This window comes from Dermacentor variabilis, chromosome 6 (assembly GCF_050947875.1).
Source record: "Dermacentor variabilis isolate Ectoservices chromosome 6, ASM5094787v1, whole genome shotgun sequence".
In the NCBI taxonomy this organism is placed as follows: Eukaryota; Metazoa; Arthropoda; class Arachnida; order Ixodida; family Ixodidae; genus Dermacentor; species Dermacentor variabilis.
In genome coordinates this window covers 127,052,799-127,073,634 of record NC_134573.1, presented here as the reverse complement: position 1 = coordinate 127,073,634, position 20,836 = coordinate 127,052,799, and the positions used below count along the sequence as shown (strand labels likewise).

The window sequence follows — 20,836 nt, the reverse complement described above, 5'->3', positions numbered from 1 at the left end:
TTCTTTGTGCTTTCGGTTGAAAGCATTGCAGCGCTGGCAAATAATAATTTGCGAAAAAGTCAAAACAACGCTTTTCTGCATTTACTCACGCCCTCTGCTCTTGAAGGGGTAAGCCAGAAGGCACACAATGGTGGCGCTGCCACTTGTTGAAATATGGTACTGTAAAAGGTCTGTACACTCATGGAGGATGCGGCGGTGCCGCAAAGGTGTCTGAATTATTAATCAACATCCAAAATATCGGTCATTGACTGTAACTAGGTTCAAATAAATAGTGTGTCCTGTTCAGTGGCTTTTTGTTGCTTTACACGGTTTCTCTCTCCTACATAAGTCTCTTTAATTCTCAAGCCCAGAAGTTGGCAGGTATAGGTCATCTATCACTTGATGAAGTTACTGCCACTTTAGTAGAGTGGCACACTTCATATGTGTTTCGTTTTATTGCGAGAGCAGTTATATGGACAGTCCAGGCGCATTTTTGCCGTTGTTGCTGTGATGCTCCTATAAAGTCCAAGATCAATAACACTGTCACCGCATGTCGTGCACTGAATGTGCGAGTGAAAGCGTGCAAGGGAAGCCAATGCACTGTCTTTCGTCGCACGAAAGGCTGTGGGGCTAATGGGAGGGAGGGAAAGAGGGAGGGAGCGCGCGGCTGCGAAAAACAATTGAAAGTGAAAAGACAATTTCAGTTCTTGCAAACTTCAGCAGCGTTAACACACAACACAATACGCTCGTGCAGTCGTGCTGCCTAGCTAGCGCAACGCAGTAAAGAAGCGGTGAACAGAAGTGGCAAACGACATTCAGAACTTTAGCGAAATCTTTTTAAACAGCATGCTGCACTGCAGACGAACTTCGTTGCTTACGCACCTAACTATGATCAAGTGGAAAAAATACCGACATGACAAAGGAAAGGATGAGAACTAGAAATTTCCAGCTGAACGGCAGTAATCCATTCTACTGTTGCTTCCGCTGATGAGGCTTTGCGGGGAATGATTAGAACCATATTGCTGGCACATTCGCTGGTATTTGAGCTCTCCACCGTGCAACAATTCTTCAACATTCCTTGAAGCTTTGGCCACCCCACACATGCGAAGGGTGTTGCTTATTTTTCTCTGAATGCGTAAATAAGACAGAGAAGCACACTCAACAACACAGCAAACTACTGGTCATGGCTGGCTCCTTTCCCGAGAGTTGTGCGCAAAGCCGTCACCAGTGGCACGTCCATCGGCGTGCACTATACTTATACTATCTGTTTTCAAAACTGCAGTGAAGCCAATCATAGCCTCCGCTGCAGCCGAGCCCGCCGAGGCATCTTTCACAGCGTACGTGGGCGCATGGTTACCACGGTGCCTATGGCACCACAAGTACTATTTTATATATATAGCTCATTTTACTGCAAGTTCGATAACCATCCATCATCTTAATTGTCTTTTTCTTGCAATTTGCATTGATTATTGTATGTGCACTATGTTTCATAATAAATATTAACATTTACGACATGCATTTGTGATGCCTTTAACTCCAGGAGTACCTGTCGTGGTTGCTTAGTGGCTATAGTGTTTGGCTGCTAAGTACGAGGTCATGGGATCAAATCCCGGCCACGGAGGCCGCATTTCGGTGCTGGCGAAATGCAAAAACGCCCATGTACTTAGGTTTAGACGAACGTTAAAAAACCCCTGGTGGTCCAAATTATTCTGGAGTCTCACACTATGGCGTGCCTCATCACGAAATGGTGGTTTTGGCCTGTAAAATGCCATAATTTTTTTTTTACATATTGTGGGATTCTCCTCCGTGCTCTTGGGACAAAGGAACGACAACACAGTAGTGCACACAATCACAAGGGCATTTATTGCACCTTTCATAGATCAATGCCTGCTAGCCGAGTTGCTATCCACAAAACATGCCGATGGGCGCGCGACAAATCTAGAAGTCCGACTCACCACGACCGGATAGCGAGCGAATAGTTCGCCCCATGCTGGATCCCAACGCCTGGTCATTTGCGTGTACGGTCACGCGGACGGTGGCGCGTTCCAAGGCGGCCACGCGAGGCGGTCTTGCAGAAGCATGGGCCGGCGCCGCGCGGGTCATCCATGCTGTTCGCCGATCCGCCGGGAAAGAGCCAGCCTGTTCTCCCCTGCGCCCCCAAGTAACCCTGCCATGAGGCGGCGTTAGCAACGCAACACTCGCGCCATCTCTCGCACTGCGCCCCAACCACATCGACCGCCGCGGGCATCCTGCAGGCCACGCGGCGAAGTCGGATTACAGGAGACGCGCCATGCGGGAAAAACATATCAGGGGACGCGCGAGAGTCGCGCATCCCCACAATATTTTGCCATCTTCTTCGAAAACACCAAGTGCTGCTCCAAACTAACATTCTTTTTCTGTTCCGAAATCTTCTCCAATAAGTAAAATGTTGCTTCCATCACTGAAAACCTAAAACTTACTATTATTAAAAAATTTAAGATCTTAAAATTTGCATTTAGACTTTTGTTGTTGTTTTTTTGTCCATTTGCTGTTCTTGCTTAATTGCTCTGTCCTTCTGTGCAGCTCAAACCAGTTGTTCGCGGAGCTCAAGAAAGTTAATGAACAGTGCTTGGAGAAAATACAGGAGCAGGTGAGAAAAGCCAGCTATACTGAGTCACTGCAAGTACACATGATGGCCAAATACTAGCTTTTTATTTTTTAGTAAGCAGCATGTCTTGGGGATGATATTTGTTCATTATTTTCTTTCAGCTGAAGGATCTGACATCAAAAATGAGAGAATTCAAGGCTTTGCAGAAGGGTAAGCAGCTCTACCACAGTGTTCATAAGTAGCTCCTATGGTTATATTGAAAACTGGTGCGTGCATCTGCGAATTTGTCATTAGAGAGTTTTAGAATTGGGGGCCCAAGCGGCTTGGGGACCCAAGAAAATTGCACACCACAAGTGCGCATGCGCAGAACCCAAGCCAGTCTTGGGTTCTTGCGTTCGCGTTAACCCAAGACCCAAGAATCGAAAACTAGCGTGGGCCCCCAAGCCGTCTTGGGCCGCCCTCGCGGGTGACAGTGATGACGTACAGCAGATGGTCGCAGAGCAAACTTTATTTACTTCAACTGATTTTCGCCATTTCACGCGAGTGAACTCACAGTTTTTTCGCAGCGCGACACAAGAAAACACCAACTAAGAGCACTTTGCTTCGATTGGCTTTGCTTGGCTTAGAATCGCACACTTAATTTGTAATACTAACCGGTACTAACACAGTGATTACGTTTCTTACATTGTTCGCTCTTTTTGCTCAAAAATGCATTCTCTTCGTTTTCACTTGTAAGAAAAAAGGTTCCTTCTTTTTTTTTTTGCTTTCAAGCACCTTTCTATTTTTCACACTGCGGCGTCTCGAGCGCTCAACCCCAACGCTGTCTGCATTCGACCCAATCCTCAAACTCTGCTGCTCATCTAAACCCAAGAGCAACCGACACAACGCGGCTTGGGGGCACAGTGCCTTGCGCCCCCAATTCTAAACCTCTCTCTATTGTCACTTAGCTTTCTTTGTTCTTTAAAGTTATTTTTTAATATTTAAGGGGGATGGATAGGGGCCCTAGGTTAGCTACAACTTCCTGTAACTGTGCAGATTATTAAGAAATGTATGTGAAAATTTTCAAGCTGTTTGTAATAAATGCAGTCTAATAGTGTGTTAAACTTGGTACAAAAAACACTGAATATTTTTGAAAATATTAAAACAGATTTTTTTAACTCTTCCAGGGTCGATTTTTTTTTTCCATATGGTGACCGCCCAGGGTTGATTTTATTTTTATTGCAGATTTCAATTCTTCTGAGGGACCTATTTCGAAAAAAAATTTGACGTAATTTTTCTAGGGTGACCGTAAAGTGAGAAAAAAATATTTTGCATTAGTCTATGTTTACTGTTCATTCATAAGTAACAACAATTAAAAAAGGAAATAAACTAATAAGAATTAAATATTTGATGCATTGTTATACACATAAGGCTTAGAAATGCGCACACGAGAATATTTTGCAAGCCTCAAATGTTCCTGCTCTTACACTAATATTTACGTCCATAGCTTAATCGAGCTGCTTAGGTGAGCGCACTGAAGAAAATTGTGTGGTTGTGTGCCCGTCAAAAAAGCAAAACGTGTGACAAACTTCCGCTAATCTTCATCTTATCGCCAACCAAAGGCAATGAGTTTTCGCGAATTTCCAAAAAAAAAGAAGGAAACGAACGCACGGCAGCATCCTTCCTATGCGCACGTCTGTGAGCACTAAATGAGCAAAAAACAGGCGGTCGACCTTTGAGCAATCAGTAAAGAGATGGCCATCAGTTTTGCGAGCGCAAGAAGCCGAAACCACCCGCGAAACAAAATCCAAACCGCCGCCCACCCGCGCATGCGCCAATGCATGAGCGGTAGTATATAGGCGTGCTGGAGCAAGCTAGCTCCAAAACAAACCATACAGCAAAAACCGAGAGAGGGAGGCACGAGAAAAAAATTTCCTGTATTCCCACATAGTGGCAGCAGATACCTGAAAAGAAAAAGTTAGGAAATTGGCACGTGTTTTAAATGTACAGACGGCGTCGTAAATATACAGCATCGACCATTTTGGACTTGTTCACGGCGCCACATGTTTACGTCATTGACCCTGAAAGGGTTAATATTTCTTTCTTTGTGAAGGAAGATTTACGTATGAAAGTAGCTCCAAATTTTTCTTGTAATTTTTTATGCCCTAGGCTTTGTTCTGAACCAGAAGAATAATTGTAGCTTTGACCTTGTATAGCGAAAAGAAGTTTAAATACCAATGACTTAAATAAGAAATTAGTTTTGGTGGCAACACACTTGATTTAGTTCATTAGGTGGCATAAGCATACAGGAGCAGTTCACAAAAAAAAATATCTGGTTAGAAAGTACAGACGTTGCAGAGATACTCCCTTTGTCAGCGAAAATGGTGATTTGAGAAAATGTGAATTAATGTTCAAATTTCCAACAAGTTAGCCTAAAACGCTCCTGGTGCATATTATTCACAATTATTTTCTTTCGATTGCCTTTTTAATACACTTTCTTTCACTCACCTTGGTATTAATCCTTTTCCTGATTTTGGCAGAGGCCTGAAAGACTGCCTATCTTATCCTATTATGATCCATTTTGCTCAGCATTGCAAAGCACACCTGGTGTAACACCAAGGGTCTGAAAAACTTTATTTTTGGCATTGTTGCAATAACTATAGTGATTCATTGTGCCATAAACTTCGGCTTTAACTGTGCATGCTCCAATAAATGTCGTTTTTGGGCACCTACTTAAATTATGTGTTTGCGCAGGAACTATCACGACCATGATGACACTCTGAGATGTATACTGAACTATTGAAAATGTTAAAGCAACCACAGGCATTTAATTACTAAATGACCATACAAATAAATACATTTGTATGTTTTAAACCGAATAACAAAGCAAACACCATAGGTTGTTGCCCAAGCTTCCGTAGTAACCAGGCAGAGTCATGGGGGAGGGGCGTGTTTAGTGGCATTCTTAACCCTTTGACGGTCAATGACGTAAATATACGGCGCCCCGAACAAGTCCAAAAATGGTCGATGCTGTATATTTACGGCGCCGTCCGTATGTTAAAAAATGTGCCAATTTCCTAACTTTTTCTTTTCTGTCATGTGCCGCCACTATGTGGGGATACAGGGAATTTTTTTCGCGCGCCTCCCTCTCTCGGTTTTCGTTGCATAGTTTATTTTAGCGCTAGTTTGCTCCCGTGCGTCTATATACTACCGCTCGCGCATTGGCGTGCGCGCGGGCGGCAGCCATTTGGATTTTGTTTCGCGGGCGGCTACGGCTTTTTGAGCTTGCGAAACTGATGGCTATCTCGTTCCTAATCGCTCAAAGGGCGACCGCTTGCTTCTCACTCATTTAGTGCTCACAGGGGTGCGCATAGGAAGGATGCCGCCATGCATGCGTTTCCATTTCTTTTTTCTTTTTTTCTTTTTTTTTTTTTTTTGAGACGCGAAATATAATTGCCCTAGCTGGTTGGCGATAAGATGTAGATTAGCGGAAGTTTGTCACTCGTGTTGCTTTTTTTGATGGGCACACAACCAAACATTTTTCTTGAGTGCACACATCTACGCAGTTCAATTACGCTATGGACATACGTATTAGTGTAAGAAAAGGAACATTTGAGGCTTGCGAAATATTCTCATGTGCGAATTTTCAAAGGCTTGAACTATGTGCATAGAAATGCATGAAATTTTTAATTCTGATAAGTTCATTCCTTTTTTATTGTTGTTATTCATGAATGAAGAGTGCATACATACCAATGCAAAATATTTTTTTCTCACTTTACAGTCAGCCTAGAATAATTACGGTAATTTTTTTTCGAAATAAGTCCCTAAGTAGAATCGGAATCTGCAATAAAAAAATTGACCCTGGGCAGTCGCATATGGCAAAAAAAAATCTACCCTCAAAGGGTTAAACGTTGCCTCTTGCGCATCTCAGGCTGTCTGCCACTTGGTTCAGACATTTTGCAATAGGTGCTGGTGCATCTCCGCATTAAAATAAATAAAATACATTTTTAGTTGATATTGCAGTCCATCCCCACTTAACCCTTTCTTTGCCATGGACGAGCTCAGTTCATTGAAAGTACTTTTAGAGCGCAGCTCTTAATGGCCCATTCCTTCGGCGACTGTTCGTTTTGTACTATCGTCTGCTCGCATCAGCTCTCGCTGGCACTTGTTTGGTTTGCTTGGTTTGGTCTCGTTTGCGCTTGTTACGATTGTCATGGTTTCTGATTGTTTTGTAATCTGATTGTATACGTAACGCGAATTGTGTAGTACTTCCTGGAAGCCACGTGACACCAGCAATTACATTCAGGCGTGACCATATTAGAGTTCCATTTTGCAGGACCAGCTACGGTGGAAAACAACTAGCATACTTAGTCCCATCCTTCATAAATGCACATCAACACAATCACTATTGCACAAAACTTCAGATCATTAAACTGCTTTAAAAGTGCCATGAAAAAATATTTGCTTTCCCTTTCTGATTGACATTGTGCTAATTGGTTTCTTGTGTGTTTTATGTACAATTATTTTAAGTGCGTTTCATATTGTGCTTCAAGACCTTCACTGTGTCTAAATCAATGCTGAATAAATAATTTTAAAAAAATTATAACCGACGAGTCATGTACAAAAGCCAATGCGCTTGATCCGCAGATCAGATTTTCGACGATTGCGGACTCTTCTACATGTCTCTTTTAAATTCCTAGCCTCAATATATCCCGAAATGAAAACACACGTAGAGCCGCACTCAAGTTTCTCATTGGAAAGCATCGTAATTATCGGTGAATTTTTAATTTTCTTACAGTTTTCATTTTCTCATCAATGTTGCCTTTTATTTATTTGTGTTGCACATTTAAGCTTCACTTTTGCCATAAATGACAGAGCTTTTGTAAATGTGATTTTAAGTATTGTCTATGTTGCTTTTTGTAAAGGATTTCACAGTAATAAATTTGGCCAATTTTGCTCAGAATTCAGGATGATAGCTGGCGCGGAAGGGGTTAGTAAGAAGTTGTTTTGTTTCAACCTGCGACAGATCTTACTGGCATGCTGATAACATTGGGACAAATCTTCCTGGGATTAAAAAAAAAATTGAAAATGTGTTCACTCAGTTCAAGTTTGTTGGAGAGAGCTTTTTATTAGTTCAGCCTTTTAGAAGGAAGAGAGAGAAATAAGGCAGTTCAATCCTTCTTGGGCCAAACTTTTCTGACAGAATATGTGTTGCTGTTCTTTTATTGATATTATGTCAGATCTAAAACCGCCTATTCTTGTTGCCAACCGATAATTCAAATTCGATGGGCACTGCCAAGGAACAGGAATAAGTGGAAATATGGAATATTAGGTTTGGCAGAAGTTAAGTGACTGTATTCCACCAGTGGCCAAAAAAGTGCTGTATTCTCTGATGCAAAATTTCACCTTGCTAGTGCCAGACACATTGTCATACAAACAAGGGCATTATTGGCACAGGGGCAAGTGCTCGGTCTTATCACAGTGGCAAAGCAGGCTGTCTTATCACAGTTCCAAGATCGCTGTCGCCTGTTGATGGGTCTTGCTGGTCATGTATAATTTCCCAAAGTTATCTTTAAAAGTGATAGTCTGAGTATGCCACTGCTTGACTGTTACCTGGTCAGTCCAGTTTTCGACCAGTCATGCTGTTGCTACAGATAGACATAAGTGCACTCAGTGCATGCACCAAATTTGTATCCCCTGGCCACATAATAGAAGAGAATCGCGCTGCGATAGCTGGTACCATTCCAGGTTTCTTTTCAAGTGATTATCCAATGCTTCCTTCACTTAATTGCTGCCTTCATCGGTGAAGACATTGAGAGTGGAGTTGGTGCCGCATGAAACTAAGAGAACACCCTATGTCAAGAAAACCGTACATGATGGTTGGTTTGCATGTCACTGCGGCTTGCGTGGCTGTGAACTTTTGTTTGCTCAGTGCACGGTTATCAGTAGAAGCGGTGATCAGATAACACTCCAAGCAATTGAGGCTGATATGATTTCATGTTTTGGCTCTGGTTGTGTCAATGCACCATCTGTGTACTTGTCAGTTAAGGAGTTAACCTTACTAAGAGTGAATTGTGCATGTGCAATTTGATAAGTAACGGCTTTAAACACGGGTCGCCGAGAGTAAAGGTTTCTGTTAGAAGTTAGTGCTTGTCTGTCGTCTTGTATTTGCTGTTTTGTATATCTGTGCTATAATTCACCACTATGCCATAGCAACAAGCCCAAGCAGCCACATTACATTTCATTAAATTAAGGTTTGAAATGTATGGTGCTCTATGGACAAGAAGTTATGAAAAGTTAAATACTTCATTATATATCAAGAACTTCGTTATATTGAAGCTTCTTATATCGATATTTAACTGTGCCATATTAATTTGCTCTGGTGACTGGTAATACGAATACATTTCTTTTAGTTGTTCTGGATGCAACTTTATTTGAGTTCGTTTTTTTTTCTTCTTATTTTGCCCTTCTAGAAGTTAACTCTGCAATTTCCACCAATACACATCAAAATGCCACGCACCTTGTGGAGCGGTTGAAGTCATTTAGCAACATTTCTTGCTTCCTTCTGGATGATCTACAAGATCACAAGCTTGACCTCGAGTGAGTCCTGTCCTGTTGCCATTCATTGCATGTTAAATGTTGCCTGAAACAATGAAACTTTGCCGGGGCACACACAAGCTTCACATATACAGTCGAACCCACTTATAACAACATTCAAGTGCCGCAAAAGTTCCATTGTTATAACCGATAATTGCTATAACTTGGCTGCATGAAAAAAAAAAATATCAAAATGGGGGATGGCAGAGCTGTTATGAGAAAACTGTAATAGCGGGGACGTGAGTTCTCCTCCCTACCACCTTTCTCCATCCAGCTTCTGATTCTCTTGACTCGTTCAACTGTTTAGCTCTGTTTCCTGCACACTCTGATCATGTGTTGTTAACAAGCCATGGGTGTCACCGTTCAAGAATGGCACTGCTATAACAACTGCAAAGAGGGTCATGGGCAGCAAGTGACATACGAGCTCCGCCGAGGTGTCTCCTTAGTGGCCCCAAAAGGTGCCTTTTAAAAAAACGTGGGAAGGTTGCCATGGCAACATCTTAGCTTGAGAAATCCAGAAGAAATGCTGGGACGAGATTGCCACAAGCATCTCACCATGTACTTCCCACTGGCTTGCACGAGAAAACCCCAGGTCTGTCAGTCTTGCTTGCTTTACGCAAAGCTTCGCAACATCCTCTTCCAAGGCATACAGGTGCTCCACATAGTGCAGCGGAAGGTCCCTCACGAAAACAAGCCCCTGAGGGACTGAATCACCTACAGGGCCTCCCGCCAGGACAATGTTGAGGCAGCCTGCTTTACGGCGTCAGCGCTGCCATCTTGGCTGTCACTGTTGCTATCTCATGCAAGCACGTTCGTGACAATCACCTCATCATTAGAAGCACTTCATTTCCAAATCTATAGCTGTGCACTTTCTTTTCACCGGCAATGTCGTGCATTGCCGATAATCACCGGGTGGGTCAGCCATCTTCCATTTGGCGGCGAGTCAAACGAGGCTGAGATACCATGTGGCCAGGAACGACTTTGACACAACGTACAAAGGCAAGCATGAGCGACTTAATCCATTAGCAGAATTGGGCACAATGAGGGCCCATCGGCCCAGTGAGTAGCAATCTGGGAGCAGCAGTGACAGTGCTGTCAACGCAGTTGTCAGTTGGTTCTTTATGCTATGGCACAGTTGGCGCAGCCCCTTCATGTTTGGAGGGGTGGAAGTGTAGTGGCAGAGATGCGTGCAAGGCTGGCGATGCAGAAAAGTGCGTGGCGGCAGTTAGGGTGATGAGCGATCGTTTAGCAGCTTTCATTTCACTGTTTCTTTCTTCTTTTCAAGGATTTCGCATCCCATTGCCTTTCAGCACAGACACCCAGCAGCCAGATTTGATTGTTATAACCGATAATGTGGCATCGAGGCATTGTAGTAAACTGTTATTTCCCCAGAGAAAACAAAGAAAAGTTGATAGTGCAGTATCTTCTGGTTGTTATAACCGTTGTTAAAACTGGTATTGTGATAACTGGGTTTGACTGTATACCCAAAAATATATGGCACATCAGTTCTGCAGAATTCTGCAAGGTGGAGGAACATTCATGTAAGGAAAAATTGACATCCACCTGTATGTCACTTGCCAAACCACGGGGAGGTTGGCAAGTTTGCTTTAAAATTTTGACTATCTGCAGTTGTGAGTTCAATCCCTAGCCACGGCAGCCGCATTGCAATGGAGGTGAACTGCAGAAAATATTTGTGTACTCAGATTAGAAGGCAAGGGCATGTTAACCCTTTAAGGATGGAACACGAGCTGAGCTCGTCAAGCTCATATTTGCAAAAAAGGCAAATGATGAGACCAGCTTGCCCAGCGCCTTTTTGTTCTTAATGCTGGGCTGAAGGTGATTTGAGCTCATGTTTTTCCGTGCTTCTTCCAGATGGCATGCATGTATTTTAGGCTTGTAAATAGCATGAGATGGAGCAAGGAGCTGTTGAAAAGTGAAATATGGCGCAAAGACTCACTTATGTGCTGTGAAGCCCAGCTTTGTTACGGTGTAAAGGAATTTTTTTCCTAGTTCACCTTTTTGAGAGAATTTTTTCACATGGTCTTGCTTTACACGATGATCGTTTGCACCGTGAGTTGGGATCGTACTCACTTGTGGGCAGTGAAGCCCACCTTTGTTAACTACAAAAAATATTTTTTCTCTAATAAAATACATCTTTCTAATAAATTTTCGCATGGTCTTGCTTTAATGACTATACAGATCATTTGCATGAAAAAAAAAATCCCGTATTGGCATTTTTTTATCGTCCTTAAAAGGTTAAAGATCCCCAGGTGGTGCAAAATAATTTAGTCTCCCACAGCGGGGTGCCTTATAATCAAATTGGTTTGGCCTGTAAAATCTCAGAATAACAATTTTGCCATGGCATTTGTGTGAATTTTTTTTACTTCTGTGCATCCATTAAAAAAAAAAAAGCTCCATATTCAAATTTCACATTTTCGTTGTGCAGTGGAGCCTCTCTTAGGGGTTGATATATATTAGTTCCTGCTAGCTCAGAACATGTGCCTTGTTAATTTTTTTTATCGTTTCAATTTTCCCAGAGTCACGTATGATCCATCACTGAAGGAATTGTTGAAGTCGCATGGTGAGGTGCGGTTCACGCCTCCAGAAAAGTATGTTAGCTTGTGCTTCTTTTCTATCGTGCATGTTTTCTTTAACTTTCTTTTCTCATGGCTAGTGAGATTTCACTGTTACCAACACAGTCGAACCACATAATAACGAACACAGATATTAAAAATATTACATATAATGAAGCAAATCTAACATTTGATTTCCAGTACTTTATCTCAGAGTATTCAATTCAACAAAACCAAAAATGCAAGTTTTGAGGCAATATTGAATACAGTGAACATTTGGTCCCTGATAGCTCAATATATGTATTCTAGTAGCAAAAATGTCTACTGATTAGCAATAGGAACTTGCCATGGCACACTCTGGGTGCGTGTATGTGGCATGGCCAGTTACTTGGCTTGGCTGGACTGCATCGGGCAAGCCAGCGTGCTGATCTTGTGTGATCACATTGATTGCACACTTGCATAATAACTGTGGTGCAAAGCATGTTTGTAATTCGGCATTGTTTAAGTGCCACATATCAGCAAGTTGCCAATGGACAATCGAAGTTGACAGGAGACCCTTTACTGTGTCCTGCCTAAGGCACCAGGCTTCCATTTATTTTGCGTTAATCAGTTAACAATTTTGGAATTTTTCCTGCCGATATCAGTGTATGCTTATAACCATGATCACATACAACGAACAAATTTTCATGGCAGATGCAACATTGTTGTAACAATATTTGACTGTACTAGTGCTAGTAAAATTCAGTTGTTGTTCAGCTGTGCTTCTTGTTTAGAAGCCAATGCTGCCGGTTCTACTTATTAAAATAGATTTGATCTTCTCCACTTTGGAGTTATCTTTAGGATTCCTGAACAGCCTGTCACATTTTCTTGCAGTTGCCTCTGTATTTGACGTAAGCACTGATTTCTTAAGTTTTGTTATGCTGTCCTTTTGTACATGGCTTTAGTTTTTCAGCTCATCTGGAAAGATATTCTCATTGAAATACACACCTCTTGCCAGAAATAGAAACAAAGCTATTGCGTGAAATGCGATATGATGTGGCCCTCTGAATGATGGTGACTGATAGTTTACCAGTCATTGTCACTGTGTCATGTATAGTCATCTTGTGAAACAGTTACTGACATTTCAGGTGCATGATATTTGTCTGCTGATGAATAGGACTTTTAAATTGTTTAGCTTAATTTCAGTTTGTTTCATGCTACTTTTCTGAATGCAGTACCATTCATTTGGGCTTCCTTCTAACAGCGTTGTCTGTCCATCAATGCAGCTGTGTCAGGCTACCTTTGTTACAGATGATGTTAGTTTTCTTCATTAAAGTTCATTTGCCTTAAAGGAGTTTGCAAGGCCTTCGTTAGCATGTCCTGGTTAAAAAGTTCTTTCTTGCTTGGCAGATTATCCTTTGTGTCTGTGAAAGACCTACCTGAGGGATATGAGGAGGATGATCAGGATGACACAGGTAACACAATTTTTTTTTTCAGCTGTGAGATTATTTTTATATACTTGTCTTTGGCACAAAGGAGGAATGCTACTAATACATGGGAGTTCTAGCTCATACATGTACTCGAGCTTTGTCATTGTAACAGAATGTTTGTTCAAATGCTAGAACAGCACTTGTGGTGGTCTCTGGGGACTAAACGATGTGAGCACCTCATCTATTGGTGTGAAGGTTGTCACTGACACAAACTTCTTAAAATAATGTACTTAGCCAAGTATGTTGACCAACAGAGTAGTGCCAGTGAGTGCACCTCTGTTCTGCATAATCAAACAAAATATCACCGCATAAAGCCTGTACATACCGGACTTGTTCGTGTAACGCCCACCCTTGTGCGAGGCCCACTACCCCATTTTGGAGTACAAAAATTTGGAACACAATTTTAAGCATCTGTGCGTACCCACATGTGTGGCCTCCGGGATTGCACCATCGCATCGTCGCAATCTCGGAGGCAGTAGCTGCATGCTGGTGAATTTCTGCAAGCTGCTACTAGATGATACTAGTTACTGTTGTGCCAACGATGGCACTGTAATCGTCACTGTATCCCACCAGATCATGATCACATGATCATGTGACGTAGATCCAGGTTGCCTCAGCGGTCTCTGCTGCTCTGAGGCATGTTGTTTAGCAGATTTAGCTGCCTCTCGCTTTTGGGCGCCCTAAGAGGGCGTCTCTGCAGGAAGTGCACACGTGGATTCTTAACATGAGGCATGAGGTTTCCATTGAGACTGTCATCAAGAGCCTTAAGGTGACAGGTATCTAAAATAATAATGGACGGTACGGAGGATGACCACCCTTGGGAAAGCACCGAGGAGGTGAGCTTGTCAAACATTGAGGACAGTGAAAATGTCGAGGACGACACAATAACAGTGATTACAGTCGGTGGGTGAGTGGTTGCATTATTCTGCATAGCATTCTGCGTTGTGTTAGTCTGTGCACAGTTCGAGGCTTAAGTGAGAAGCCATAAGCCTTCTTCATGTAAAGCCTACCATCTCTAAGAAATCAAGAAAAAAAAATGTGGACCTTAAACGAGTAAATACGGTAATTATGTCAACTCTTAAATATCTCTAAAGCACTCCACCCTCTTAACAAAGTAATGCACAATATTCTACGACTTCTTTGATTTGCTTTAATTTTCTTTAATTTTCTTTAATTTTCTTTGATTTTCTTTGATTTAGCCATTGGGTATATGTGTGCCACTATGACAGAAAAGGTGTATAGTCCTAAAAGAGACACTAAAGGAAAATATAAGTTGAGTTAGATTGATAGATTATCTCTCTAGAAGGCTATCATCATTTTTTGCATACCAATATACGACATTGTTGCATAGAAAATGGCCACCGAAAGTCCTGCTGCCATCACTCGTGCCAAAACTGAGGAGTTGACATAATCTCCGTGTCGCAGTCTTTTCTGCCTTTTTCTGTAAATCTACCACTGCTCTATCAACTCGCATTGGCGGTGTTCCACGAACCAGCCGTCTCGGCTCACCCTAGACAAATCATTTGCTTCCCACTTGGCTTCCCACTTCCTCTCTTGCTGCACATAGTGGAGGTGCTCTCTTCTTTTGCTGCTTGCTGTTCACTTGCACATATCTTATCCCCGTCTCCCTTCTTGGCGGCACCAGCCGCCTGATGTATGTGTCGTACTTCTCTGTGTACTCACTTTTCATCATTCTTACCTTGGCAGTCATCATAGGTCACCTTTGTCTTCATGAAATCGTTGGTGTCAGCACCTTCCGCTGTGCATCCACCTGAATTGGTTTGAATTTCGGCATAACCTGTGAACAGTGTAGTGTGTAACCATCAAAGCTTTATGATATTAAAGTTGTGACTTTCATGGTGCGTAAACATAAACTACACCTTGCGTAGGATGAAAACAAAAAGATTTTGTACTCATTGCTGGTTGTTGGATAGCATTTAATTGACCAATGCAATGTAGTGATGTGCGTTGGATCTGCGTATGTATACCATATTTAGCCGTGTAATGGATACGCTCGCATATTGAAAGCACCCCCAAATTAGTCGCGAAAAATATGAATTTTCTTTTTCCTCGCGTAATGCACGCACCCCTGACCTTGCTGCTGTGCAGTCCCACGATTGAAAGGCCATGCTGTAGTTTTTTGGAGACTACAATTTTTGACTCGCATTTGTGCTTGAAGCAAGCGCACTTAATGCTAAACACATGCTTTCCAGCAGTGCCAGCGCAAAGGCACCACGCAGGTTCGAGAGAGAAAAAAACGCAATTGGCTCTCTGCAACATACACAGTTTACGTACATTACGATGATGTAATAGGAGAGCGCGCGGCCGGGCACGGCACACGGGAGAGTCTAAGTGAAGAAGGGGAGGCCAGCATTTGATCAGCATACTAGTCATAGTCGGGCGTAGTGTAGAATTCGCATGTCTGTGGCTCGCTTTTCTGCCTGCCTTGGATTTCAATGTGTGTGATGAGCGAGTTATATGCTGTTAGGAACGGCCTGCAGAGGTGCCGACATGCAAAGTTTTACGAGCCAACTGCAGCAGCGGGGTTGGCATTTTCTAGGAACTGACTGTCAGTCTCCAGCCGAACGGCGCCACTAGGTCTACTGTGCAGACTTGCTTTGAAAAAACGACAAGGCGTCATTTCGTAGCCTCTTGGCCTCATGATGTCTGCTGTGGCGACTGATTGTGTGAGGAGGACAATACGCCGAGTCAGCAACTCTTTGTCGCCGGTATGCCTAAACGAGGTCGGCGAACCAGGCTGTGTTAGTGAGCTCGCCATCACCAACCTGGCCTGTCGGGAGCGGGGGAGTTCCTGAGGGAACGTATTTAGCGGTACCGTCCCACGCGCCTTTCAAGACGCAAGACCCAGTTCTGCAAAGACCATCTCGCCTCGGTGGGGGTAGTGAAACCTGTGCGGAAGTGCGTGTGTAAGCGCTCCCCCTCAAAGGCGGCCTGGCTATGATGACTCTGGTCGAACGTTTTCCCTCTCCTAGGGATCTAGGGAAGACAGAGTGTATTTAAGGAGCTGTTGCGTGGCTCCTCAGTGTGCTTTCTCTGGCAGTCATGCTAGACGGATGAACTGCAACATCCTTATGTAGATACTGTAAATAAACCCATATTCTTCGTTGTTGATGAGAACAAGTCTCTCACTTCAACAATGTCCTCAGCGTGGGTGAGTTGGACGATGGCATGGGCCAGCTACCATCTAATTCATGCCCAACTCCAAACTTTACAATGCCTACTATGGGACATAGAGCTTATCTGCTCATGAAACGGATACGCTGATCGGACATCGATAAAATTTGACATGTCGATAAGTAGGATGGTCGAGGAAAGAGACGCACACAGTGTGCTTGTCAAAATAGGTGCATGCTTCAACGTGATGCTTGTGATAATGGCAGACGGCCAGAGGTGGCTGCGGGTACGAGCTGGATTGAGATTGAAGATCGCTGTTTGGAGCTCGCATTCAGTTTCACCACGCACGGTTGGCCTAGGCCGCGCCGACTTCGCGCGGCTGATGCATTGGTTCTTTAGTCTATGGTGGAACCATGATGTGGATGAAGTGGCCAATCACCTGAATGGCAGGTCTGGTGGTTTCGATGCAGAGTGAATTTACTGTTTGCAAATGATAGACATGTGTTCTTACTGCAAAAATAAGTTATCTTATGCATGTTCCAAATCATTATTCTCTTACTTTTCAATTTTTGCTGTTTTGAACATGTCTCCATGAAATTTACCCTGCATTATAACTGCACCCCCCAACTTCGCTTCAGTATATTAGGAAAAAAAGTGCATTCATTACGCGGATATATATATATATACACACATAGTTCATAATGAGGATTTACTGATCATTTTGCACATATTCTCCCAGAATGTTATGGCGTGCAACGCTGCTAGTAACTCTGCTAAATGTGTACGAGTTGTCGGCCACCAGTCAATGTGCCTAACAGGACGTGTTGCTGAATTGACAGCCATGCCCACTCACTGCTGCCGCTTTGCCCCCGCTCTCTACCAATGCCAGTGACTCCATGTGCACTCCTCTGCATTGTAAAAATGGTTTATACCATATTGGGCATATGTGTCCTCCACAACAATAATCTTTCGCGTAGCTTGCCTTTTCTTTCTTTTAATGCTGCATGCCCTGTACGTTCAGGTGGCGAATGGCATGCACATTATCAGCATGACAGCATTCTTGACATGGGAGTAGAGTGCACAGTTTTTTAAGAAGGAAGTGAAGCAGGTGATGATTATTGTTGTGGGACAAAGATATACCCCAGTGTGTGTAAACTAATTGTTATGCTCTGTTTCATACATAGTCAACAACCGAAAATAGTGCATCACATATGAAAGAAAAAGAATAGCTCTGCATCACGTAATTCAGTATTACACTAAGTTTTATACTTTCTAGTCACAAATACAACATATTTACTACATGGAAAGTGTCGCAGATCTAAACCACTTCAAAACTGAACAAGTGTAGTGACACATTTCTGCGAACAGCGGTCATGGCTCACCGCTTGCACTCGCGGCGAAAACAGTATTTTGCTTACGGGCAGCAGAAAGATGCACAAATATGTGATCTGACAAGAGCTTATGTCTGCGAGTTGCACTTGTGACATATAAGGTAGTTCCTCAATAGAAAGCTTCAATATGGAATATAACTGCACTGTGAAATGATGTGCAGAGTATTAAAACCTCCATGCGATAAAAATTGTTCTGGAGACTTTTGTAATGGTGCCTCCAAAGTACCAGTGTTGTTTGGAGATGCTAAACTCTACAAAACAATCAGTTAAAGACCTTGTACATCATCAAAAGCTTCTAACCTAATTCTCAGACTGCCAGCACCACTGACAGTATGTAGTTGGGCCACTCAAAACTTCTGCAATTTATTGCATACATACATGTGCTGAACTGTGCATTAGGGAACGTAAAGAAAGCACATGGTAGACAGAACATTAAAGCAGATCTTGTTGTACTCAAGTGCAATCTCCAGAAAAATGTGTACTGATGAGCTTTCCAGCAGTTGTTAGACTGAAATTCAAAGAAGTTAAAATTGTATAAATTGAATGATTGCAGCATGTTACTTTGAAATACAGGACAGGTTGTATTTTGCAGGCTGTACACATTACACAAGTGATACCTATGCAGGTAAACAGGTTGTACATTCAATATGTATTACCAACTAACCCCAACCTTAGCTCTACTGTCTAAATTCTTCATTACACACTCTTAAAATACCATCCTTACATACATTCAATGCAAGCACTTTACACATTTGTGATACCCTTCAGGACTAAGATATTGTGGGCTGCTGTGCTACTGTATACACCACACATCAACTGCATCAGTATGTGCTTTGTTTTGTTCACTATGTTTTTGTGCTGTCCTTACTTTTGTTGCAATTTCTCTTGAACAGACGCTGAATCGGAATCCTCCAGTGAGAAGCAGTCTTTGGATGAGCAGTCGCCAGCACCATCAAGCATCTCGAGTGACGATCTGCCTCAGATGGCATCTGCAGCAGAACCATGTATGTGATCACCTACGTACTCTTCCCTACAACTTAATGGCCAATTGCAATGAAATTTCGGACCGTGTCAAAAGCCTTTTATTTTTTTCATAATAGTGTAGATAAGAGTGTCAAAATTTGACATTTGAAACAAGAGCAAAGCATCATGAAAAGCTTACTAAAATAGTAGTTTTTGACACCGAACTAAAAAAAAGAGAGAGAGAGAAAAAAAGAACCGCCATTATTGCTCGCCAGAAGCGACGGATGTCCCATAGTGTGCGGCTCCTTGGCATGCCCTCTGAGATAAGGTGGTGCTCGCGGCTGCCTGCACCTTGCCGGGACTTGTGTCATAGTGGCAACCACCAGCTGCATGTGTCATCTGCTTATGTGTTGTTTAAAGCCTGCTAACAAGAAAACTATGCAATTCGCAGCCCTGTGGCTTTGCTGAAATTGCTTAGTGGTATGTACTGCTCATTTGTGACAAATTTAGCCAAAGTGAAATTTTTTGCAGTTGGCCTTCAAAGGGACACTAAGGGCAAATATTAAGTCAAGCTAAAGGGATAGATTAGTGTTCGAGAATCTCTGAAGCATCAATATTATCGCAAACAGAGCCTTAAACCCGAGAAATTGAGGTAAATGCAGGACATAATTAGAAACTCCTCCGGGACTTTCAAGCACTTGCCCAATGACGAAAGCGCTCCTCAGTTAAATTTTTGTTGCAAAAAACATCCTTGTATTGTATTATAAGACAAAATAAAGTGCTACTTGTCCAGTTCTATTTCACTTTTAGAGAAAAATAACTCATTGAAATTATCCTTGACAACGATGTGGGTGGTCGAAGGTTTTCGTTTTCAGTCAACTCTGCACAACACCACCTAGGTGGTGTTGCTCTGCACCTGGGCCACGCTTTCGCATTTCAGCAGTTTCGTCATAGCGTAGTGCTGCGCTAGTTTTGCTGGCTCGTGAAACTCGCACAAGCTGCACGTGGCAGAGAATTCAACTTCCAAGTGATGTCGTGGGTTGCCCGAAAGGTCCACCCTACTTGACCAAAAAGCAGCTGCAGCGGCGAATCCACCGCTCTGTCTTATCTCGGTAGTGCCGTCTGTCGCGCCCCGTTTCACTCATCGACGGCAGCAAAGGGTGTGTGCAACGTCACCACTTCCCTGGTTGGGTGGCAGAAGATTTGAATTTCGAAAATGGTATTTGGACTCTTCAAATTCAATTTTCTCATAAACTAAGTCTTTTCTTGCCATGAAACAAGCGTTGCAAGGTTTCTGGAATGGTATTTAAACAGTCCACATCGACTTGGTATTTGCATTTAGTGTCCCTTTAATTGTGAGATTTCATGACTTAGCACTGAACAGACTTTTCTTTTTTTGCTTTTGATGTTGCAGTGCTCATTGTGGCATGTAGGTTTCAGGTGATGTGGTTAGGCGGCTGAAACACTGTGCTTTCGTAAAGAGAAAGGTGAAAATTTTTAAATGTTATTGGGAATTTTTTTATCTTTAAACATCAGTGTGTTGCTCTTTGCCTGGAAGCTCGTAAGGAACTCTTGTTAATCTGTGGGTTGTAGTGGCAGATAGTGTACTTACATAACCAAGTAAAAAACATTAAGTGCAACATTAAGTGTGCTCTTTTTAGTATGTGCTTGTGTCATGCCTTGATTAAATACCCTGCAGCCACAAAAACTATGTGCCTTAACAATGAAGTGCTCACTTTTGCTAGTTAACGTATAGTTATGAAATGGTAAACAGCACTAGTTATAGGCCGGGAGTATGTGCCTGCGTGCATGCATTTGCAGTGATGCCTTCATTTCGGTGGTCTTATGCACTCCTGATGCAGAGGTGTACACATGGCCATCAGTGTTTGAGCATTGAAAAAAAAAGGCTTTTTGGGCTGCAATTTCGTATCAATGCCATTTTTTATGCTATATCCCTTCATGCTTCATCAGTGGTCAGAGCGATGCTCTGCCCACATTATCATTGGAATCAGCCAGCCGTCAAAGGTGGATTAGAGGTGGAAGAGAGGCATAGAATCGAGTGAAAGGCATCGCTACAAAATCGCCGCCTTGGTGCAATCAACACCACAAAAAAAAGGGGGGGCGGGGGGTTGTACCTAATGCTTAGGTGTCAAGGGATGCAAG

At 42.7% G+C, this 20,836-nt stretch overlaps 1 protein-coding gene across 2 annotated transcripts in view; it reads left to right on the top strand.

Moving 5' to 3' along the window:
- The window catches only part of qin (tudor domain-containing protein qin), a 118,731-nt gene that overhangs the window by 23,675 nt on the left and 74,220 nt on the right, over window positions 1-20,836 (top strand). For both annotated transcript variants that reach the window (XM_075695736.1, XM_075695735.1), the window contains exons 10-15: window positions 2,542-2,608; window positions 2,728-2,776; window positions 9,019-9,145; window positions 11,680-11,751; window positions 13,105-13,169; window positions 18,604-18,714. In XM_075695736.1, the coding sequence (XP_075551851.1) occupies window positions 2,542-2,608; window positions 2,728-2,776; window positions 9,019-9,145; window positions 11,680-11,751; window positions 13,105-13,169; window positions 18,604-18,714 (491 nt within the window). The remainder of the gene's footprint in view (window positions 1-2,541; window positions 2,609-2,727; window positions 2,777-9,018; window positions 9,146-11,679; window positions 11,752-13,104; window positions 13,170-18,603; window positions 18,715-20,836) is intronic.